Below are 22415 nucleotides of genomic sequence, written 5' to 3'. Positions count from 1 at the left end.
CACTACGATGTGATGAAATTTAGGGTAATAGTAGTAGTATCGAGTTTTTGGTAACCTCAAAGTCCTCAACCCTCATGGTTTCTTAGTCCAATCTAATGGATCGGGCCCTTAAAGCGCGGAGAAAGGATGCATGTTGCTGGATTCGTACTCCTTTAAGTTAAGAAGTGAGATTCATTTTAATTAATGCACATTTTCTCCGTTGTCATTTTAAGAGTGGGAGTAACAAGTCTATGCAGAAAAACAGCAACAGCAAACAATAATGAGAGTGATACATATGGAAAAGCATCTAGTATTGAAAGAGCTGGCTCCTCAAATGTCAACTGAGTAGAGGGGACTCAACTTGATAAGAGTTCTTCATTATCTGTAACATCCTGTGGTAACAATTTCTGGTGCACAAAAAATCTTTCCAAAACGCAGCAAACTCGTGAGTCGTGACTTGGACAATCTCATTTACGGGTTTCCCTGAAGGGCCTGTACGATTTCCTCGGCTCTTGACTGTATACCTTTAAGGTACTCGGTAAGTATACGCTGTTGGTAAGATCCTCCTTCCTGAACATAGGAACAATGGTTGATAGTAGAAATCTAAAAATGCATTTGAAATAAAACAAGGGAGGAAGAGATTAGAAAAGAAGAGAGATGCTTAATAGTTTTTTACTTACTGTTCGAATTAAAACTCGTTCTATTCGTTTCTTAATCACGGCAAAGAAGTCCTCTGGTGAAACATCTCCTTTTGCAATTGATAAACCATTAAGTAGTAGCGCATTCCATTCATTTTCAGGAGCTGCATAAGTTCAGGTGTGTCATGAAAGCTCTAAGCAGCAGCAAAGAGAGAGATCAAAGAAAAATAATAGCAGCACCAAAAAAGTGAAATGTGCTGATTAACCATCAGAGTCTTGCTGCCCGTGTGGAAGCAAGTAGCAAATGGTGGTAATGGTAATGATGATGAATTTATATGTAATCTTGAAAAGATTGTCTGATACCATATTCATGGTAACAAAATTTCAACCCTAAATAGGTGAAACTTCACAAATTTTTTATCAATGCCACCTCTAAAATGGTAATGAACTTTTTTGAAGCTAAACAGGTATTTGAGGATAGAAAAGCATTATCATATACATCTACATGACTACATCTACCAAGTAAGTGTTGGCCCAGTGGTGATGGGGACTGGCTTTGGTAGGACGGACCCGTGTTCGAATCCCCGCAACACCCTTGGGAGAGGAATGGAACCTAACCACCCCGAACTTGGCCTCAATCCGGATGTAGCACGAAGGGTGAACCAGGTGCAAACAAAAAATAAAAATAAAAAATAAAAAATGTACATCTACGTGAACTTTCTTCACAAAATCTTTTATATCATTATCCCCTACCACCATTTATTACTGCCTACTTAACAGTCAGTTAATGTTATGCAAATGTTTCTCAATTCTCACTTCACCATGGAAGGAAAATTCGGAATCCAAGATGTAATTATATATGACAAATTATTTCAGCACCCCAAAATTATTTCACACTACTACAGAAAGAAGCTCTAAAAGACTCCTTTTACGTGCAAGAGCACATGATGCAAATCCACGAGTGCTGCAACCATAGGCCAAGAATATTATAGCATAGGAGTAGACATAAATAGCTTAAGAGAACAGGCAAGCATAGTTCTATGATGTAGTTAACCAGACAAAATACAGATGAACTCTGCTAGCAAATTAAAAAAACAGGATTATGGGTGGTAAAAGTGAATATCAGAAGTGCGATTTGTGAGCCAAATACTCAATCACATCCCCTCATTCTTACAAGACTAAGTCCTTTTCACAGAGGTAAAAATTGGTATGCTTAACTAGAGTGTCTTGACAAGGTTAATGTTCAAAAGTGTGCCACCAAGAAGGCAAATGTTCAAAATGTCATCTGCATTAGCCACAGTGAAGGTATTTCATTCTACGTTAGCTAAAGTGCCAATGAGTGTCCAATCAAGTCCGCTTATCATGGCTGGAGTAACAGCGAGTTAGGCTGCAGTGCAAGATGGCAAATTCTATTCACTTTTTTTTAAGAAGTGAGCTCACTTCTTTTCTTTTTTCCCTGGGAGTAGGAGAGTCTCCACTTGCTTGGGATAGTTGCTGATCCACATTTTCCCGAACCATACACGGTTAACAACTTAATATTTCCAATAAGAAGTAAGATATCATAGATCTCCCTCAACATGAATATGGCAATAGTTCGATGCAAAGACAGAACAGTTGAGCAACATCTTAGAAATGCGCCAAAAAAAAACATCATAGAAAGGCACCAACAATGTTAAAATAAAAAAAGTTACCTTTTATAACAGTCTCAAGAAATTGCTCTGTCTTCAAGATCTCATTACCTGTACAATAACACATATACTCCAATTACTCATGATTATAAGCATGAAATTATTCACTAACTTCTTCATCCAGTGCCTTCATGCAAGCCAATTGCAAGGAATGTGGATGGAGATTCTATTCACAAAGTACCGGGTCGCCAATACAAAATAACAAAGTAAGTAACAATTGAGCTAGTCCTTAGAAGTTAAGATTACTACTACTATTTCTCCAGAACTCATCAAAAAGATTAGAACTTCCTAAACTAAGTAACTGAATTGAGGATTTCTTTTGTATCCACATCATGTAAAACTGTAAAAGCATCAAGTCCTGAGTCAGAGTGTCAGACATTCATTTGTTGTTATGGATATAACAGTAAGAAAAATTATCTAGAGTAACCTGTACTAGTACTACACCAACTTTTCCAAATAAATCCTAATTTACAACAAGATATCTCCAAGGTTACCATAGTTTTCTAGAGTGCTTTTTTGAAGTTTAGAGTTTATTAAGAGAATGCCTGATAAGTGAGGGTCATTTTAGAAAAAAAATCAGAGTACAGGATTACCGTTCACAATTTTTCAGCAAATAAACTGATGACCATGGAAGATTAATCCTCAACCAAAAAAAACATTAATTGATTGGGAGTGTATTTGTGTACGGAGGGAGGGGACTGGGGAGGATACTACACCTTTCTTTGCATAACTACGTTTAGAAAGAAGTCTAGAGGCATAGAGTTGCAAAACTTTCTGCAGCATAGCCACAAGTCCAGGCTTGTCCCCGTCTTCTTTTGCCTACAACAATAGATGAATGGCTTCAGTATCCACAGCTTTCTTGACATTTGCAATGTATAGGTAGAGAAAATTTTCAACCAGTCACGTTTTGATACACCTCATGATATTTGCAGGTCATGCCATACCTTAGAAGGTGGCCTCAGTGGCAAGATGGAACCGCTGAGATTACATAATTACTAGTCCTTATAGTGAATTCTATCATATTGGTTGATTAGGATTTACTTAGACATAAAACAAGATGCAATTCTCAACCATCCAATACGAGTACATCAAAAAGAATACTCACTTGCCGGAGTTGTGCATTGACTTCTGAAAGGAACCCTTCATCCAAATATCCTTCTTGCTCTCTTTGATTCAACTCCTGATGATCATATACAAGCAACTCCTTTATATAAATCTCCTCAAAGAAGCATATACAGTGGACAATCAATGTCTAAAAACTCAAATTAAACTTTACTGACCCAAGCTGCCAGATGACTTTAAAATCAATGCTGCAGAAATTAGTATGACAAAGAACAATCCCGAACAATATAACTTCATCATCATGTATAATTTAAGTATGTCATTGCGGATATGATGTAAAACAGTTCTCAGAAATGACAATGATATAGGAACTGTTAAGCCTCAAGCAGACTGAGCCTAGATTAGGATCCAGAGTACAAGAAGATGAAGAAGTGATGAACTTGCCTGTTCCATCAAAGTTAGAGCTTGGGGATCTCTAGGTGGCCAGGTAATCTCTTCATCCTCATCCACCACATGTTTCAGAATTGATTTTAGAACATCAGTAGCTGAATCAATTTTTTCCTTCACAAAAAGAATAACAACCATAAGATCATGAATCGGGAAAAGTTGATTAGAGGAAAATCAGAGAGTATCTTGGTTAAACGAAGACAGTACATTGGTTTTATGAACAAGACGGTCAACTGTGCTCATTAGTGTAGCCGCCAATTCTTCGTAGTCTTTCTGCATATATGCAAACAAAGCCAAATCAAAAATGGATGAAGAAATCCGGCACTAAATTCTCAGGTCAAAACAATAAAAGAAGAAGAAAACTAAATGAAGAATGTGGGTTCACAAGCGAGAGTTATTGGTGTGGGGCCCAGACCAAGTAGATCCACCAAATTGCCCCCCTCTCACATGTTCACGAAACTATTCTCCATTTAGCCTCACTCGTAAAAGAATGACAGTCATGAAAGAAACCATGCTTTATCATCCTCTGATTTGCAGGTGTCGGTTCTGGCAGCAAGACGAATCCAGAAACCCTCGTTGAAAGCAAGAAGATTTTCAACAACAAGCTGGGGTAACTGTTGTATAATGAACAGTATCAGCTACGGAAATAAAACTTATTAACAGGGGGAAACACACGAAATGCTGCTTCACTGGTAGAAACACAACTCTGCATGCAACAGAACAATGACCTAAAAACAAATCAGTTCAAAAGTATGCACATTAGGTGTGAGTTGGTGAAACTTGTAAGACATTTTTGTTAAAGCTTCTGCAGTACGCTTACATCAAATAACCTCTTTTATAAATCACAGATGACCAAAAATTATAGAAAAATCAGAAAGAGCTTCTCTGCTTAACTCAGACCTATGATACTCAAACTCTTCATTCTACTAAGTGTCTGTCTCAGATCCTTGACACTTCATTATGAGTATTGACACTTTGACACTTCATTTGCCAGAATCATGGAACTTTTCTAATTGTAAAATAGACACTTGAAAATATCTGTGTCTGACACATGTTCCCCAGTGCAAGTAACATGGTTCAGATTCTCTATCAAACTCCACAAACTAGTAGAAGGCTACATACATGATACATCTTGACCTCTCTTGACCCTGCAAACAATAAGATCCCCATTAAACTATAAATATAACATGCCTGAAATATCATGTACGCTTGAGTATATTGACTGTTAATTCATCTATCAGACAGTTAGCTGATTTATCAATGTCGCTAGGAGGCACTTCGATCATGATCATTAGGCTATGGTCCAGCAAGCATTTGCTGATGTTCGGGTTTCACGCAAAAAAACTGAGTTGAACATAAAACTACCTTGAAAGCCACAAAAAGAACAAGCAATTTGTGCATAAAAGTAAGCCAAACAACAAAAAATGCAAATAACACTCACTTCTTTCGGGTTGGCATCCCTTAACGTATCAATAAACCTGTCAACTTCAACTGTCTTCTTGAATGCTTCCTCAGCACCTTGACTGACTGCACAGACCAAATTTCTCCTGTTTTAAATATACCCAAAACAAGGCCTTTATCCATGAAAATGATCACCCATCCAACAAGTACAAAACTACAACTCTCTTATACCCTAATAAAAAGGGCAAAAAACTTCAATGTACAGAATATTTCACCTACATATTTCTCCAACCGAGCTTTGCCCGATTTAGAACCGTTCTACACATTTTTTTGTTCATATCATAAAAAGAGTAGTACAATTATTTAATGAAGTAGTGAATTGGAACCAAAAACATCATTGTGATAATATACCTACAATCAAGTCATATCTTGGGTTTTTAGTTTTTTATATACTACTTGTTTTATAAATATACTACCTTTTATAATTATTTTTGCTGAATATACCACCAAAAATTGTTCTAAACAGAAAAATGTTCAAAAGGTATAATTTAGGTATTTCTCCAACCCACCCACCCACCAAAAGAAATCATTATAGGAAAAGTGTTGCTTTAACTCCAATGAATTTAGGCTCCATTTGGTCAGGTATAAAACTTTTTCAATGTATAATGATTTTCATAAAAAAAAATATAAACAATGAAAAACACAATTTCAAAATCAGTTTTCCGGTGTCTTGTTCCATCTAACAAAAATGATGAAACGAAAGGAAACTAAAAGGGAAAGTAAGGAGTAAGGAGAGGAGTGTACAAGAGCGATAAGGAATAGAAAGGAAAACAGTTTTCTCTTCATTGGTGGAACAAATTTTTTTATTTTAAAGGAACTGAGAGAACAATTTTACTCTAGGGAAAATAGGTTTACACTCCTTTGTAAACCAAATAATGTAAAATTGAAAATAGAGGGAAACAGTTTCCGAGGAAAATATTTTACGCCCCCACCAAACGTAGTCTTAAATAAACCAACCACATATATAGTTCCTCATATCCCACATAATTCAATCATAATTCTAACAGATCAAATTTTCTGTTTATTGACCCTTCTAATATACGGCAGGAATTACGCCTTGAATCTGGTAATATTCGTCAAGGGAGTTGTTCGCAGGGCCGCCCGATCGGGCGGAACAAGGGCTAATTGCAGGGCCCCCGATGAGGTCGGGCGGGTTCGTCCGATGGGCGTAGGTACCAAACTATGGGTGTGTTCTCTTCAACTTAAATAATTAAGTTTCGGGTCCAATAAGTTCAGATAAGTTGCAATCATGTCCAATCAGGGCAATAAGTTCCAATCAGGTCTAATAAGGTCCAATAAGTTCCAATCAGGTGCAATAAGTTCCAATCAGGTCTAATAAGGTCCAATAAGTTCCAATCAGGTGCAATAAGTTCCATTCAGGTCTAATAAGTTTCAATCAAGTCCAATAAGGTCAATAAGTTTCAATCAGGTCCAATAAGTTCCAATCAGGTTCAATCAGGTCCAATAAGTTGAATCAGGTACAATCAGGTTTAATAAGTTCCAATCAGTTCAATTCAAGTTCAATAAATTCAGTTCAGTTCAAGTTCAATAAATTCAGTTCAGATAAGTTCAGGGCCAATAAGTTGAAGAGAACGCACCCTACTACCGGGCGAGGGTCGCCCGAACAGACCTTAGTACATCCGGGGTTTGGGAAAATAGGCCGCCCAATCAGGCGATGAGCTGCTTTGACGCGAAATATCTTTTCTTAAACGGGGTATAAATAGGTTTTAAACCTAGTTTGTTTATACTATAAATTAATCATTAATTACATGTGTAATTTAGATTTTTCTCATCTCAATAAAACTATTCTATCTTTGTGCCCGTGGACGTAGCCAACCCATAGTTAGCGAACCAAGTAAATATGTGTGTTGTTTATTGCTTTTCTATATTCATTATTTGTTCTTTCTCACATCCGTAATAACAGATACCCAATTAAAAATGAATAAAGGGAATTGAACAACAAAAGGTGAAATTATAGGAAAAATGAAATTACCTTTGATTGAATGATGTAGGAGGGAAATGCTTCATCATCTTATACAATCTGATTGTGCCAAGCTTCCATGTTTGTCCTAAGTTATGCTATAATTCCCGCCAATTTCCCACACACAAATAAAAAAAAATATATAAAGATAAGTTCAGGAAGAAATTAAGCAAATATCTTTAATAAGTGAGAGACGGATAAACCTGTGAAAAAGAGCAATAATGGGAAGAAGAAATGCTGGTAGAGCAGGAAGTAGCCACTGCAATGGATGACGCCATTAGAGAGAAAGCAGAGGAGAGAGAGGGAGGGGAGCAATGGCCAAAATATTTTGAGTGGTGCAGGCAAAGTTTGTTTTTGAGGCGTATGGCCGATGGGCCTTGGCCTCTTTTCTTTTCGGATTTTGGGGTGTTTGACAATTAAAGATTTGGAAGGAAAAAGAAAGCTTTCGATCATTTTTAGAGTTTTGACTAGTTAAAAATTTTAAAAAGGAGTGTTTGATAAAATAGAGTTTTAGAGAGAGTTTTGGAATGAAAACTCTCAAAATGAAAAAGCTCCTAATATGAGCTTTTTCTTTAGAGGATTGGTAGAAATATGTTCAATGGCTTTTTGTCTCTAGTTATACTACTCCCTCCGTCCCATAATATAAGTCCTGATTCTGTTTTTACGCGGGAATTAAGGTTAAATGGAATCTTGTTTTATTTGAATAAAAAAAATTATTTTTATTGATAAACACTTACATTGCTTTTTTCTTTTTAACAAAAATAAAAACTATCATTTAATGTTGCATGATTTAATGTGTAGAGGAGTTTAATGAGGTAAAAGATTTCATTTTGTCATTAATAAGGTGCATTGGAAGCTGAAATTATGATGACATTTTGGGAATTAAACTATTTTCATGAGGGTATTTGGGTATAATTATTGATTGAAAATAGAAATAAGACTTATATTTTGGGACACCTTATAAGGAAACAAGACTTATATTATGGGACGGAGGGAGTATTACACATTGTATTAAAATGTCTATAAATGTCATTTCACTCAAAAAAATGGCAATAAGCTTTTAGCAATCACTTAAGTATTACGATACACATTTATAGTAAAAAGTTAACAAATCAGCAGTCAAATCTGCTAAACAAAAAGTTAAAACTCTAACAGCTAAACTCTAAACTCTATTTGCCAAACAAGGCCTTTGGCTATTCTATATTTCTACACCTTAAATTTTCTTACTAGCGTCCTAAATATGTAATTTTATAATATATTTTATACTAAGGATGTAATGAAATCAAATCTTAATGATTAAAAAATCAATAATCGTTAATCATTAAGGGCACATGGTCAATTATCAAGAAATTGAGGGGTATACGGTGAATTTTGAAAATATCGAGGCTATATGGTGAATAAAAAAAAATTAGGGTATATGGTGAAAAATCCGAATAATATATGGGTCGTTTGGTGGCATTCTGGGTAATTCAGATGGTACAAAAAATCTGAGATGCATTATTAGTCGTGTCGCAGCCCAAAAAAAGGTTTTGGGTGAAAAATATGATTGGGCCCGGAGGAGCTCTCAAACAGTAACAATTGAAGGCTATAAGTCACGCTATTAAACATTCTCGAGACTTGTGCACCGAATGTCGTGGGATTTCTCGAGAGGACATGGGATGGTTATATTAAGGACTCTCACGGCTTTGAACGGACATAAGAACAGCTTTTAAGACCGTTTTGGGTCATTATGTGGCTGCACGACAAAATAATAGATGGGTCGTTTGATGGCAATCTGGGCAATTCAGAAGGTGCGAAGCACCCGGGATACATTATAAGTCGTGTCGCATTCCATATGAAAGTTTTTGGCGAAAAAAATAACCGGGCCCGGAGAAACCCTAAAACGGTCAAAATTGAAGGATATAAATCACGCTTTTAGACGTCCACGGGAATAGTGCAATAAATGTCGTGGGATGCATCGAGGTGACATGGGATGATATATTAAGGACTCCCACGACTTTGAAAAGGTATAACAACTTTTACAACTATTTCGGGGACATTTCGAGGCTCCACGACAAAATAATAAATGGGTCGTTTTGTGGAATTATGGGGGCAATTTAGATGGTGCAAAGCACCCGAAATGCATTATAAGTCGTGCCACACCCATAGGAAGGTTTTCGGCGAAAATATGACCGGGCCCGGAGGAGCCCTAAAACGGTCAAAATTGAAAGTTATGAGTCAAACTTTCACACGTCGTTGGGATCCGTGCATCATATGTCGTGCGATTCCTCGAGGGGACATGGGATGGTATATTAAGGACTCCCACGACTTTGAACGGACATAAGAATAACTTTTAAGACCGTTTCAGGGTCATTACGTGGTTGCACGACAAATAATAGATGGGTCATTTGGTGGCAATATGGGTCAATTCAGATGGTGCGAAGCACCTGGGATGCATGATAAGTCGTGTTGCACCCCATAGGAATGTTTCTGGCGAAAAATATGACCGAGTCCGGAGGAGCCCGAAAACGGTCAAAATTGAAAGTTATAAGTCACGCTTTTTCGCCGTGACCCGTGCACCGAATGTCGTGGGATGGTTCGAGGGGACATGGGATGATATATTAAGAACTCCCACGGCTTTGAAGCGGCATAAGAACAACTTTTACGATCGTTTCGAGGTCAATCCCTTGCTGCACCACAAAATAATAAATGGGTCGTTTAATTTGGTGGCATTCTGGGTAATTCAGATGGTGCGAAAAAACGGGGATACATTATAAGTCGTGACGCACTCCAAAAAAAAAAATGGGTGAAAAATATGACCAGACCCGGAGGAGCCCTGAAGCGGTCAAAATTAAAGGCTATAAGTCACGTTTTTAAACATCTCCATGACTTGTGCACCTAATGTCGTTGGATTCCTAGAGGGGACAGATGGTATATTAAGGACTCCCACGACTTTGAACGGACATAAGAACAACTTTTAAGACCGTTTTGGGGTCATTACGTGGTTGCACGGCAAAATAATAGATGGGTCGTGTTGTAGCCTAAGAATCAATGGCTACCCTTACGGCACGTGGCGCTATCTCAGCCCTACATGTGGCATCTGTTTAGGCCAAGGAAAGTACAAAGGCCTGCAGGTTCCATGGGCTAAAGTACACCTTTTTGAGGAAAAGGTGTACTGAAAAGCTCCCTTATGGCCCTAAGATCGTACTTAGGCCCACTAAAGTAAAGCCTGATAAAGCTAAAAGGTAAAATGTACTAACCAATCAGCGCTTGCCACGTGTCCTGATATTATTGCTTAGCAATCAGATGCTCCCAAATTAGGGTGACATCAAGGTACAACAGCCATCTCAAACAGTATAAATAGTCCTTGATTTCAGGGTGAAAGGTACGTTTTTCAGAGCATAGTACTGTTATTCTGCCATAAATTCTTCTCTCTCTCTACTTTCTCTCTCTAAAAGTTCCTTCACATCCCTGATATCTGATTAAGCATCGGAGGGGAAATACCACCCAAACCTCCAGGGTGGGTCCCCTTTTTTGCAGGTTGCTGGTCAGAAGTTTGCATTGGGATTTGAGCCAATCATTGTTGCACAAGTCTCCAGTTTTAGAACCTATCATTGGGAGCTGTGATATTTAATTACTAGTATTACACTACGTAACAGGTCGTTTAGTGGCAATATGGGTCAATTCAGATGGTGCGAAGCACCCGGGATGCATTATAAGTCGTGACGCACCCCATAGGAATGTTTTCGGCGCAAAATAATGACCGGGTCCAAAGGGGCCCGAAAATGGTCAAAATTGAAGGTTATAAGTCACGCTTTTAGATATCGCTGTGACACGTGCACCGAATGTCGTGAGATGGCTCGAGGGGACATGGGATGGTATATTAAGAACTCCCACAGCTTTGAAGCGGCATAAGGACAATTTTTACGACCGTTCGAGGTCAATCCCTTGCTGCACCACAAAATAATACATGGGTCGTTTGGTGGCATTCTGGGTAAATTCAGATGGTGCGAAAAACCGGGGATGCATTATAAGTCATGCTGCACCCCAAAAAAAGGTTTTGGGTGAAAAATATGACCGGACCCGGAGGAGCTCTGAAGCGGTCAAAATTGAAGGCTATAAGTCATGATTTTAAACGTCCCCAGGACTTGTGCACCGAATGTCGTTGGTTTTTCTCGAGGGGACATGAGATGGTATATTAAGGACTCCCACGGCTTTGAACGAGCTTAAGAACATCTTTTAAGACCGTTTCGGGGTCATTACGTGATTGCACGACAAAATAATAGATGGGTCGTTTGGTGGCAACATGGGGCAATTCAGATGGTGCGAAGCACCCGTGATGCATTATAAGTCGTGCCGCACCCCATATAAATGTTTTCGGCGAAAAATATGACTTGGTGCAGAGGAGCCCGAAAACGGTCAAAATTAAAGGCTTTGAGTCACGCTTTTAGATGTCACCGGGACACGTGCACCGAATGCCGTAAGATGCCTCGAGGTGACTTGGGATGGTATATTAAGGGCTTCCACGGCTTTGAACCGGTATAAGAACAGTTTTTACAACCATTTCGAGGTCATTTCGTGGCTGCACGATAAAATAATGAATGGGTCGTTTGGTGGCATTATGGGGCAATTTAGATGGTGCAAAGCACCCGAGATGCATTATAAGCCGTGCCGCACCCCATAGGAAGGTTTTCGGTGAAAAATATGATCGGGCCCGGAGGAGTCGTAAAATGGTCAAAATTAAAGGCTATAAGTCACGCTTTCACACGTCGCTGGGACCCGTCCATCGAATGTCGTATGATTCCTTGATGGGACATGGGATGGTATATTAAGGACTCTCACGGCTTTGAACGGGCATAAGAACAGCTTTTAAGACTGTTTCGGGGTCATTACGTGGTTGCACGACAAAATATTAGATGGGTCGTTTGGTGGCAACATGGGGCAATTCAGATGGTGCGAAGCACCCGGGATGCATTATAAGTCGTGCCGCACCCCATAGGAATATTTTCGGTGAAAAATATGACCGGATCCGGAGGAGCCCGAAAACGGCCAAAATTAGAGGCTATAAGTCACGCGTTTAGATGTCGTCGGAACACGTGCACCGAATGTCGTGGGATGCCTCGAGGTGACTTGGGATGGTATATTAAGGACTTCCACGACTTTGAACGGATATAAGAACAATTTTTACGACCATTTCGGGTCATTTCGTGGCTACACGACAAATAATGAATGGGTCGTTTGGTCGCATTCTGGGCAATTCAGATGGTGCAAAGAACCCGGGATGCTTTATAAGTCGTTCTGCACCCATAGGAAGGTTTTGGGTGAAAAATATGACTGGGCCCGGAGGAGCCCTGAAACGGCAAAATTGAAGGCTATAAATCACGATTTTACACGTCCTCGGGACTAATGCACCGCTCATTAATTAAAAAAATTTCAGGTCGGTGCTGGCGGTGGGGTTGGAGGTTGTGGTAATCGGGTTGGTGGTGGTTTGGGAAAAGAGAAAAAAAGAAAAAGAAAGATAAAGTTGAAAATGATGAACCGGGGTAGATTGTAAGAAATTTTAGAATAATGTTTAACATTTAAGTACACTATTTCATAAAGATAAATAATGAAATAGTGTACTTTTTTTTTTTTTTTTTTCCCTCAAAAAAAAAGTACACTATTTCATTATTTATCTTTATGTTGGAGAAAGAAAAGACCGTTATTAGTTGACAAAAGATATTTTAGAGAAGTTGCAACAGATATTTCTTTTGTAGATACTCAAGACTCCGCGCTCACTCGTTTATGGCGTAGTAGTTACTATATCTGAAAAAAAAACATAGGAAATGGCGGTAATAATATCTAGCAACTTCTACACCATTACCAGTCATTCTTACTTCCACAATCACACCAATAATCAAACAAAGTTTCGCATTAGTTGCAGAAATCCAATTCTCTCTCCTCCTCCTCCTCATCATCGTCGCAGATTATGCGCATGTCAAGCATCATCAAAACCTAACAATGGCGATTTTCACGAAGCAGAAGAACAACGATGGCTTCGCGAAGAGCAGAGATGGCTACGAGAAGAACAACGATGGCTTCGCGAAGAAGCTCGCTGGAATACCGAACGTCAGTCTCTATTACGCCAAATATCCGAATTATCGCTTCAAATTCAACATTTACAATCGGAATTAGATAGTCTTCGTGAAAATCGCAGCAATTCCGCCGATTTTGAGGTGACGCTAACAAAAATGGCGGCGCTTTTGGAAGCTAAGAGTTCGATTGTCGAGTTTTCTGACACGATTTCGAATTCAGAGTCGGATGTAACGAGTTTGGATTCCATTGATGAAATTCCTTCTGTCAATTCTATGGAATTCGAGGAGGAGAAAAAAGAGCCGGTACGAAATGCAACTTCAAGTTTAAGTTCGAGTTCGAGTTTGAGAATGGGAGCTGAAGGAGAAGAAGTTCGCGCTTTACAGGTTTGTTTTCTCTCTCTAACCTAATTTTGTTCTGAATTTCTCTATTTTTGAAGTGTAATTTGTTAGATTTTGATGAAAATTGTGTAAATATGGCAGGAAGCATTGATGAGTTTAGGATTTTATTCTGGAGAGGAGGATATGGAGTTTTGTAGCTTCTCTAGTGGTACTGAAAGAGCTGTTAAAACTTGGCAAGTATGTTGCTTCATCTATTTTATCCACTTTTGTGCCAAAAACATTAATAAATTTCCTAAATGATGTTCGGTTTTGTTTGGAGAACATTTTTTGATGCTTATATTGTATTGATTTTGGATTGACAGGCCTCAATAGGCATTCGCGAAGACGGAATGATGACTCCCGAGCTTCTTGAACAATTGTATTCGTCTCAGGAAATTCAAAGTTCTAAACCGAAAGTGCGTGTTATATTATGATTTATGACTTGCTTTCTTATAAAATGTTGCTTCTGCATTTGGATTATGTTCTGAGATATGCCACAGTTGTCAGCTGATCACTCCTTTCATGCCGCATATTTGAAGAATGAGACATTTAGTTTTATGTTTATACTAGAAGTTTGTGCCTGTGCGTGCGTTGATTCCTTATTGAAGTGTAGTAAAGAATAAGAATTCAACATTATCTTCTATGTATTGTGGCTCCTTATTTTTCAACAAGAGATTTGCAGTTGTTTTCTGATTCATCAGTTATTAAATAAAGGCTATGGGTTTTCTTCGAGTTCTTCTGGTGATTGTGTGCATGTTGAGTTTGAGCTATAATATTTTATGTGAATGCAATCAGCTGAATCCATCATTTGGTATCTTTGGTGAAAGGGTGAAGGAAACGGCGTTCTTACTAACGTGAAGGAAGTTCAGCAGACAGTTGTGAAGAAAGTACCAGCTGATGCTGAAGTACCTGAGAACCGAGTATTCCTTCTTGGTGAGAATCGGTGGGAGGAGCCTTCAAGGCTAAATAGAGGAACTGATAAATCAGGCAGTGGAGTCAAGGCTCAATCTTCTGCTCCAAAATGCCTTCTTTGTCGAGGAGAGGGTCGTCTACTGTGCATGGGTATGTAGATTCTACAAGTTCATTAACAATATATATTTTCTTTTGAAATAACAGGTCCCGAGAGTTGAATGTCTAAAGTTCTTCCTAACAATTTCGAGGATCGTTGAATGACAGAAGTTGGAATATGTTTCCTCCTGTCAGAGTCAATTACTTGATGACAATTACTCAATTAGTAGATGAGTTTTGACTTCTCAACGTTTTTCTTAGTCAGTACAAGCTGCACAATCTCAACTAGCCTAATTAGAGGCTAGATTTGAAGATGTGGGACTATTGCTGCCTGCTTAACTTACAAGATAAATTGCTGCGCAAAAGTTTTCTTATAGTTTTGTGATTGAAGTACGAAGTTTTGCTTGTTACTAATGTTTTTAGCTGAAACTAGTAAACTTTTTGCCACAGAGTGTGATGGAACTGGGGATCCACATATTGAAGAACAGGTTTGTTTGGAATTTCACTATTTTTTATTTATTGTTATTATAAGTTATTATTATTTTAGATCTAATGTTCAGAAACATGACAGCAGTTTCTGGATTGGGTGGAAGAAGGAGCAAAATGCCCTTATTGTGAAGGCCTTGGATATAATATCTGTGATTTATGTGAAGGGAAAAGTGTTGCCTAGGTGCAGGCTGGAATATTTTTGATCCCTTGCTGTTGTGTCCAAGCAGGTACCGTTATATCAAATTCTTTTACCCATGAAACATCTAATGATGCATCTATAAGAGAATGTCTGAGTTGAAAACTGAGTGTTGTCTTCCATGTTTTTTATGTCTCATCAGTTCGAAATAATTGCTTGGTGATCGGTATGCTGTTAGTCGTTAGAAGGTGCCGTGTGACTGTAAAGTGTAACTTGCTTATTACGCTACTTGATACTTGGTAGGTTTACATAACTGTGCTTTTCTTCCTAGAGCTCATGGGAACAAAAATGAGTTTAGGTTTAGTGGAATTTGTTTTACTATTGGGCCATAGTTTTCTGAGTTTCGATTACAAAGAGACCATAGTTTTCCACCCATATTGTCTCAGTTCTCAATACCAATGAAGCTGCATTATCTGTTCATTTAGTGTGTGCAATGACTAATGTCTTAAAATCCTAGTGATCATCTTTCTCGATTCTTGTACCTGTATTCTTCAGATCCCTGTAGGCTGTAATCCTCCCTGCTGCTGGGCGTTGGTGATACTTCTATCTCCGGCTTCTTTTGAGCTAAAGGATATCCCTTACCTAAATCCAGGACTTACTGAATTAGTACTTACTTTTTCAACATAAATGTAACACTTGCTATTTTGGAACTTCTAGATCAAATGCAACATGGCTCACAGATGCTCTCTATCTCTCTTCTCATTTGAAAAGCAAAAATTCCCTTCTTTTTCTATCTCACTCCACTTCTTTAATAAGCATTCCCAAACTAATTACTACATTGTATTTACTCTGAAATGATGGGGATAACATCTTGAACAGTTACTTTCAAAAGAAAGTTGCCTATCCCATTACAAGAGTAGAATAACTCACACGTGTAGCTAGAAATTAAGTGAATGAATTTTAAGTTATAAAGTTGATAATTATATTTATTTCAATATATGCTCTTGTTCTTAAAAATGCGGAATATTTTCATAGTCAGCTTATATCTGTCAGCCAAAAATGTCAAACGTATGCATCTAGTCATCTAACAGAACCATCTCAAAAAAGTTGGTGGCCTGTGCTAATCCTGATAGTTGGGCTGACAAAAATGTGCAAGGACAAAAGTTTTTAGTAAATACATAACATAATGAACACTAAGCAGACATTTTGAGATGGTAGAGAAAATAATTTGCTCTACTGTTTAAACTATTTAGAATTTCCAGTCTACTTTGGGGGACCCGAAACACTTTACACACCTTATTAGATGGCACTGTTATCTAATCATCCTGATTCTCACAATGATGGACGGATAGCCAATGTTGTGAGATGTTGTACCTTATATAGGTGCTGCCACGCTGATTTGATGATAGCTTGAGGAGTGAGGAGATTATGAGTTGGTCATGGCTCTCTTTAAATAAAATTGCTTGGACAAGCTATTATCATTCCATGTAAATTATGCACAGATTACTATTGTCATTACTTCAAGATATGTTGCTATGCCAAACACATTGTCAGAGTTATGAATAGATAGGCTCAAGTCTTCTTCTTTTGACGTGGAAAACGTACATGAAACAAAATTAGTAGTACATAAAGCAACATGGAAGTATCAATGGGCGTCGAAGGGGAAACTCGTGTTCCGAGAGGCCTTGGCTAGATCATGAGCAGCTGCAACATCAGCGTGTGACACTTTCATTATGCAACACCCTTTGAGAGATGCCGCAAGACGTTTGATATCTAATAGGGTGTGCTTGAGGTAGATATGTTGGGTCAAGGCCGAACCCAAGGTAGTGACGAGGTTTGCTGAGTCCGTGTAAACCAGGACATTTTAAAACGAGTTATTGGTCGCCCATAGAAGGCACAGACGGCAAGCTTGAGCTTCAACTTGGAAGCCCGTAGCCGCCTTCATCACATGACTCTCTTGAACTTGGTAATCCGAGTAACTAATGTCCGCTCGTGGTGCGAATTCTTGTTCCAAGCTCCGTCGCATCGTATAAGGACGTCAGTGGCCGTACCAATGAACAGCCCATAGGCTCAAGTAATTAGGAGACAAGTAATACATTTTAAACTATACCTAGCATACTGACCATAGATATAAAACAGGTCCTGTGTAATTTCATAGTGGTGGCCTGGTGGGGTTATGATATAAGGCGTGTTTTTTTGTAGTATTTTTTTTTTTCGATAGTGTGTTTTTCTAGTAGTTTTGATAAAATTTTCATGCATTATGATGATGCATATCAGATATAAGATGTTTTGTGCATAGTGTATACTGTATAGTGTATACTAATGCAGTAAACAGAACCAGGTAGGAGCTGCAACTAGTTGGTCTTCGGATCAGTCTTCTTGCTTAGTTTGTTATATCTAGAGTCTACTATGTACTATCACTTGTTAGAAGAGCTTAATACAAGTTTCAGTAGAACTTCATTGTGATTTGTGAAGTTCTATCAGAAGGCTTTCCTTAGTTTATACCCTTTTCTGATAAAATTAGAGTCTAGTGTCTATGTTGAGATACCATCAGTGTCGTGATTGGTGGAGGAGCTAGGAAACTAAAGGATCGGTAAGACGAACTAGAAAGGCAAACTAAATTCTGGGAGGTTTCTTTTCCTTTGTTTTGAATTTTGATGCGTTATGCCGTTATTATCTGACCATGTAACACCCAAATTACAATGTCTTTCTCAAGTGAACAATCATCAGATTGTACAATCTGGTGACTGGTGAGTAGTTAGGATTTATTCTGAAGACCACGTCTTTCAGACTAAATCCTCACTTTTGCTACCGCTAAGTGCAGTAGCAGTAGTGAGTAGTGACTAAATATTCCAAGATCTCGGATCGAATCGTTATTTCCTCACTTTTGCTAGACAGTAGCAATAGTCAGGATTTATTAGTATTTACGAGACTGCTACTTTTATCTGGTGAGGATGTACCAATGTGTCTGTGTAGATGTCTACAACGTTATTTTAGTTTCTAACATATAGCATTGACACTGTTCTTTTCACATATGAAAACCACATTTTAAGTTTCATTAAGCTCACGTAAAGTCTTTGTGAAATTATTAAAGGTTCACCTAAAGCTGAAAGTGCAATTATTACTAACAAACTTGTAGTCGAATTAGTTTTCTGACATGGTGCTGGAGAAACAAAAACTGGATCTGCTGTGCTAAAATCTTTGGATTCCCTGTAGCTGATAGCTAATAATTTCAAGCTTCGAATTCAATGTACCATACAGGCCGGTGCTAGCCTTATCTTTTCCTATCGTCATAATCTTGAATTACATCCTTAATTCAGCCCACTTGATTAAGTAGGTCAATTAGGTTATCCTTTATATTAAACTAGTCTGATATCCACGCAATGCGTCGAAAAATATATAGAAAATTAAATTAATTGTGTAGAAGACTATCTTGCATTTTGTTTTCTTAAAAAATTAATGTTTTTTTTTTCCCATCTCTATTTTCTGGTGTTTTCCATGTAGTATAATAGAAATAGGATTTTTAAGCCAAGTTACTAATTATAGAGTACTGATTGGGCTGTTGTGTTGGTTCGACTTTTGTCAGTTCTAGTTTCTCCTCTTTTTCCACCCATGTTATCCACTTTTTAATATTTTGACCCAATTTTTAGTTTTATTCACTTTTTAGTTTCTCTTTCTACCTATACTTTTGGGCTTCCTCATCTCCTCCAAAGTGAAGTGAGTAAATTAAAAAGAAACATAACATTTAATAGGATAGTTTTCTTGTTGTTTGAGCATTTTCCAACTTGAACTTGAACAATTGAGAGCCTAGTGGACCCTAAATTGCCAAATAAAGTATTCTTAAAAAGAGGGAATAAAAAAAAAAAAAACCCATTTGTATATGATTTATGAAGAATGAATTTCCAAACTAATTGTCTAGAACATACTAAATCCAAACCTCATCCATCAATGTAGTTTATGTCTTTATGATGAGTTGGTGGAAACTACTCTACTCGACAGCAATTATTCGGAGGACAGCCAAAAAGTGCATCTCTAACACATGGAATTTCAAAAAGACAAGGGACATTTCCAGCAGAAATAGCGAAAGTCGGTAGTGAAAGCATCCTAATTTCCATTCAACAATGATCTATGCATTAGAACCCCCCAAAATTTTAGGTATACTTAATTACTTTTTTCCTGTGAAACTTAGTTTTTTTTTTTTTTTTGATAGTTTGTGATTTTACTGAATAACCTTAGAAAAGGCCCACCTGTTCTCCCCAACTTATTTTCAGTTCAGTTCAATTTAGTTCAGCTCTGGACAATACTTTTACTTTCACATATTACTATTCATTTCAGTTCAACTGTTTTATGTCGAAAAGAACATGTCCTAAATCAGACCTTTTCAAACCAAAGGTTACATCAAAGGAGGAGACTGAGTACCAAATAGAAAAAAAAATCCCTAGTCCAGAATCTACAATACAAAATTAAAGCCAAGCCACAAAATTATCTTGACGGAGGAGGCCCTGCTTAGCTAGAGAATCAGCTACCTTATTTGATGAGCGGTCTTTATGGATGACTGTGAAGTCTAACCCGGATTTGCAAGATGATCTGATTAAGTTGAGTTGGAAATTAAGATTCCACGGCCTACCTTTGGTGCTATTACACCAAGCAACTGCATTAGAAGAGTGAAACTTAGGTCTATTTGATCTAGTAAATTATCCAATTTTACTAGACTAGATCTAAGATAATGATAGTTAATATATTTGATTATCTATTAGAAATTATTTTAAATTTTTTGACAATCATTCTAACGAGCAGATCTCCAAACGATAAGGACTAAAAGAAACTGATTATTATCTCAACATTGTCGCATGGCCTATATGCAACTGGTGTTGAAAAAGGAGGAAAGGATAAAAGCCATTCAATTGTTGCATCGTTGTCTCTTCATCCTTGATATAAGAGTTTCATCTAAATTTTCTAGTGGCTCAAATATGCCTTAGATTATCTCAGTCAATCCATCCACAAAAAGGTGGGTTTTGTCTTATAGTGCCGACGGCCAACTACCAGCACCTCACTTTGTTTCAAGTGCATCATTTACAAGATTTCCTTGGATTTCCAATTAGGTAGGGTGATTAATAGTGAGCTGATCCGATCTGAATATTAGCTGGTTTGTGGCATGTTATTTCAGCTTGCAGCTCGGGCTCGGAATCCAAATCCAACTTTTTGGCTAGATTTTAGTCTGGCTAGAAATTGTAGGTTTGGTTGCTTTGGCCCGAAATGGACAGATGGCCAAGCTGCTTAGCTCGATACATGATCATCTCTATAAGTAGGATATACAAGTTTGAACAATAATTGTTATGTTTAGGCAAAAGTAAATTATAGAAATGATACTCCCTCTGTTTCAAATTATAAGGCATTTTAGCTAAAAGAATTTGTTTCATAATATAAGGCATTCTACAATACCAATGTAAGATTAAATGCAACTTTATATTATCAAGATAAGCTTATAGGTTATTTTGTATTATCAATACAATATTTAATGTCAATTCTTATTACCCATACAAATCTAACTAAAATTAACTAAATTCTTAATCTATGTGCAAAAACCTTAAACGACTTATATTTTGAAACGGAGGGAGTAATAAATTTATATGTCAATTTATGAGGGAATAAAATAAGCATGCTAAGATTTCTTAAAAATGGTATGAGTAAATAAGAATAGATAAAATCGACCATTAGATAAGCTTGAACTATTAGTTTGAGGATGGAGTTTCCATTCTGTTTACACTTACAAATGGTCCAATATCTTCTCCACTATTAAGGCCTCGATCATTTTAATGTTAGCTAGATATCACATTGTATTAGAGTTAGGTTGGGCTTCAAACATCTTAAGGATTATGGGCAACTCACATGGGGAAGGAGGAAACTACAAGCTAGTTGTGAGATCCCATGAAAATTCAGGTGGAGTTGTCCTACATTAGATGAGAGGAGTCAAATAAACGATATTGTGTTCTCTCTTCAGTTTAAGATTAGTTGTCATATTGGTATCCTTAATTCAAACTGACATGTGACAACTAAAGTTTCGAGTTTAATTATAATGTTATTTAATCGATCGTAAGTGAGGAAAAATGACATTTAATTTAACCATATGTCTTCAATCATATCATTATTTTATTAAGGTAATTAATTTTTTACTTATATAAGTAAAACCATAAACTAATAAAAGTGAAGTGCATTGAAGTAAACTATTATAAATTTATAACATAAGAAAAAACTTTATTTATCCAGTGAATCAACAACCCACTACAAATAAGTAGAAATAAATAAATAGTGAAATTTAACTCATTAAATCTAACTTTTTTTTAAGACTTATTCTTAATGGATTAAGTACATATCGAATAGATATCGAACAGATGTAGCATAATCCGAGGTATAACCTCCCATTGAAGTTTTTGACTTAATGAACATTTTTGACTTTGAAGTTCTCAATTTTGGAATTCAAGGACGCATAGGTGTACACGCCTGGGCCTTTGGAAATTGTGCTCAAAAAGCAAAAGTTTGTCATTTACTTCAGCCAAACAAATCCATATTTATTACTGCACCGAGTTTGATCTCGAAGACTCGAAGACATGATCTTGCATTCATACTAATTTAATAAAGCTTAGTTTATATTGTATATAACATTATAACCTTAATGCATATGAACTAGCTAGTTGTGGACGACCAAAATATATTGTTAATTATTCAGTTCAACTATTAAAAATAATAAGAGTGTTGCTTATTGTTTATTGTTTATAGAAACGGCAAGAATATTAAAAAAGATAAGGATTTCACATGATGATGCCCCAATCTAATGGAAAGGTTTAAGAAGAATTTGGTTGAAATTCTGAGATCTTCGTTGTCACCAAAAAAAGTGAACTTTTGGTATTTTGATGTTGTCATCACGTATGTAAGCAAGCTATAAATTCCAAAAGTCGAAAGGTTACTAACACGTTATTGCCAATTCGCCACCCCAATACTTTAGTAATACAATTTACATACTCCTTCGTTTTAAATTAGTTGATTGTTGACAAAATTTTGGATCTTCTTTTTCATCTCCGTTGCTCGATAATTTTC

General features: G+C 37.2%; 2 protein-coding genes across 10 annotated transcripts; one reads left to right on the top strand and one right to left on the bottom strand.

Annotated features, from left to right (window-relative positions):
- Window positions 1-231: 231 nt before the first annotated feature.
- Window positions 232-7629, bottom strand: LOC104904290 (hypothetical protein). 2 transcript variants are annotated; one of them, XM_057391899.1, is made up of 11 exons: window positions 7460-7629; window positions 7269-7354; window positions 5256-5361; window positions 4330-4452; window positions 4022-4087; window positions 3812-3928; window positions 3411-3485; window positions 3022-3124; window positions 2309-2356; window positions 660-781; window positions 232-549 (listed from the first exon to the last, which is right to left on the bottom strand). In XM_057391899.1, the coding sequence occupies exons 1-11, from the start codon at window positions 7532-7534 to the stop codon at window positions 451-453; spliced, it is 1020 nt and encodes a 339-aa protein (XP_057247882.1). In that variant the 5' UTR covers window positions 7535-7629; the 3' UTR covers window positions 232-450. The 2 variants fall into 2 exon arrangements, with proteins under 2 accessions (XP_057247882.1, XP_010690806.1); XM_010692504.4 differs by having other exon boundaries at window positions 4330-4428; window positions 7460-7628.
- Window positions 7630-12956: 5327 nt separating this feature from the next.
- LOC104904289 (protein disulfide isomerase pTAC5, chloroplastic) lies at window positions 12957-21942 on the top strand. Of its 8 annotated transcripts, none has more exons than XM_048636002.2 (7): window positions 12957-13693; window positions 13790-13885; window positions 14011-14103; window positions 14515-14749; window positions 15146-15183; window positions 15267-15411; window positions 21803-21942. In XM_048636002.2, exons 1-6 carry the CDS (start codon window positions 13061-13063, stop codon window positions 15363-15365), a joined length of 1194 nt encoding a protein of 397 aa, XP_048491959.1. In that variant the 5' UTR covers window positions 12957-13060; the 3' UTR covers window positions 15366-15411; window positions 21803-21942. The 8 variants fall into 8 exon arrangements, with proteins under 8 accessions (XP_048491959.1, XP_048491960.1, XP_048491961.1 ...); XM_048636003.2 differs by lacking the exon at window positions 21803-21942 and adding an exon at window positions 20488-20795; XM_048636004.2 differs by lacking the exon at window positions 21803-21942 and adding an exon at window positions 16704-19206.
- The last annotated feature ends 473 nt before the right edge of the window (window positions 21943-22415 follow it).

This window comes from Beta vulgaris, chromosome 9 (genome assembly GCF_026745355.1).
Source record: "Beta vulgaris subsp. vulgaris cultivar EL10 chromosome 9, EL10.2, whole genome shotgun sequence".
Lineage (NCBI taxonomy): Eukaryota > Viridiplantae > Streptophyta > Magnoliopsida > Caryophyllales > Amaranthaceae > Beta > Beta vulgaris.
The sequence above is the reverse complement of the archived record's forward strand: the minus strand, read 5'-3'. Positions and strand labels throughout refer to the sequence as shown.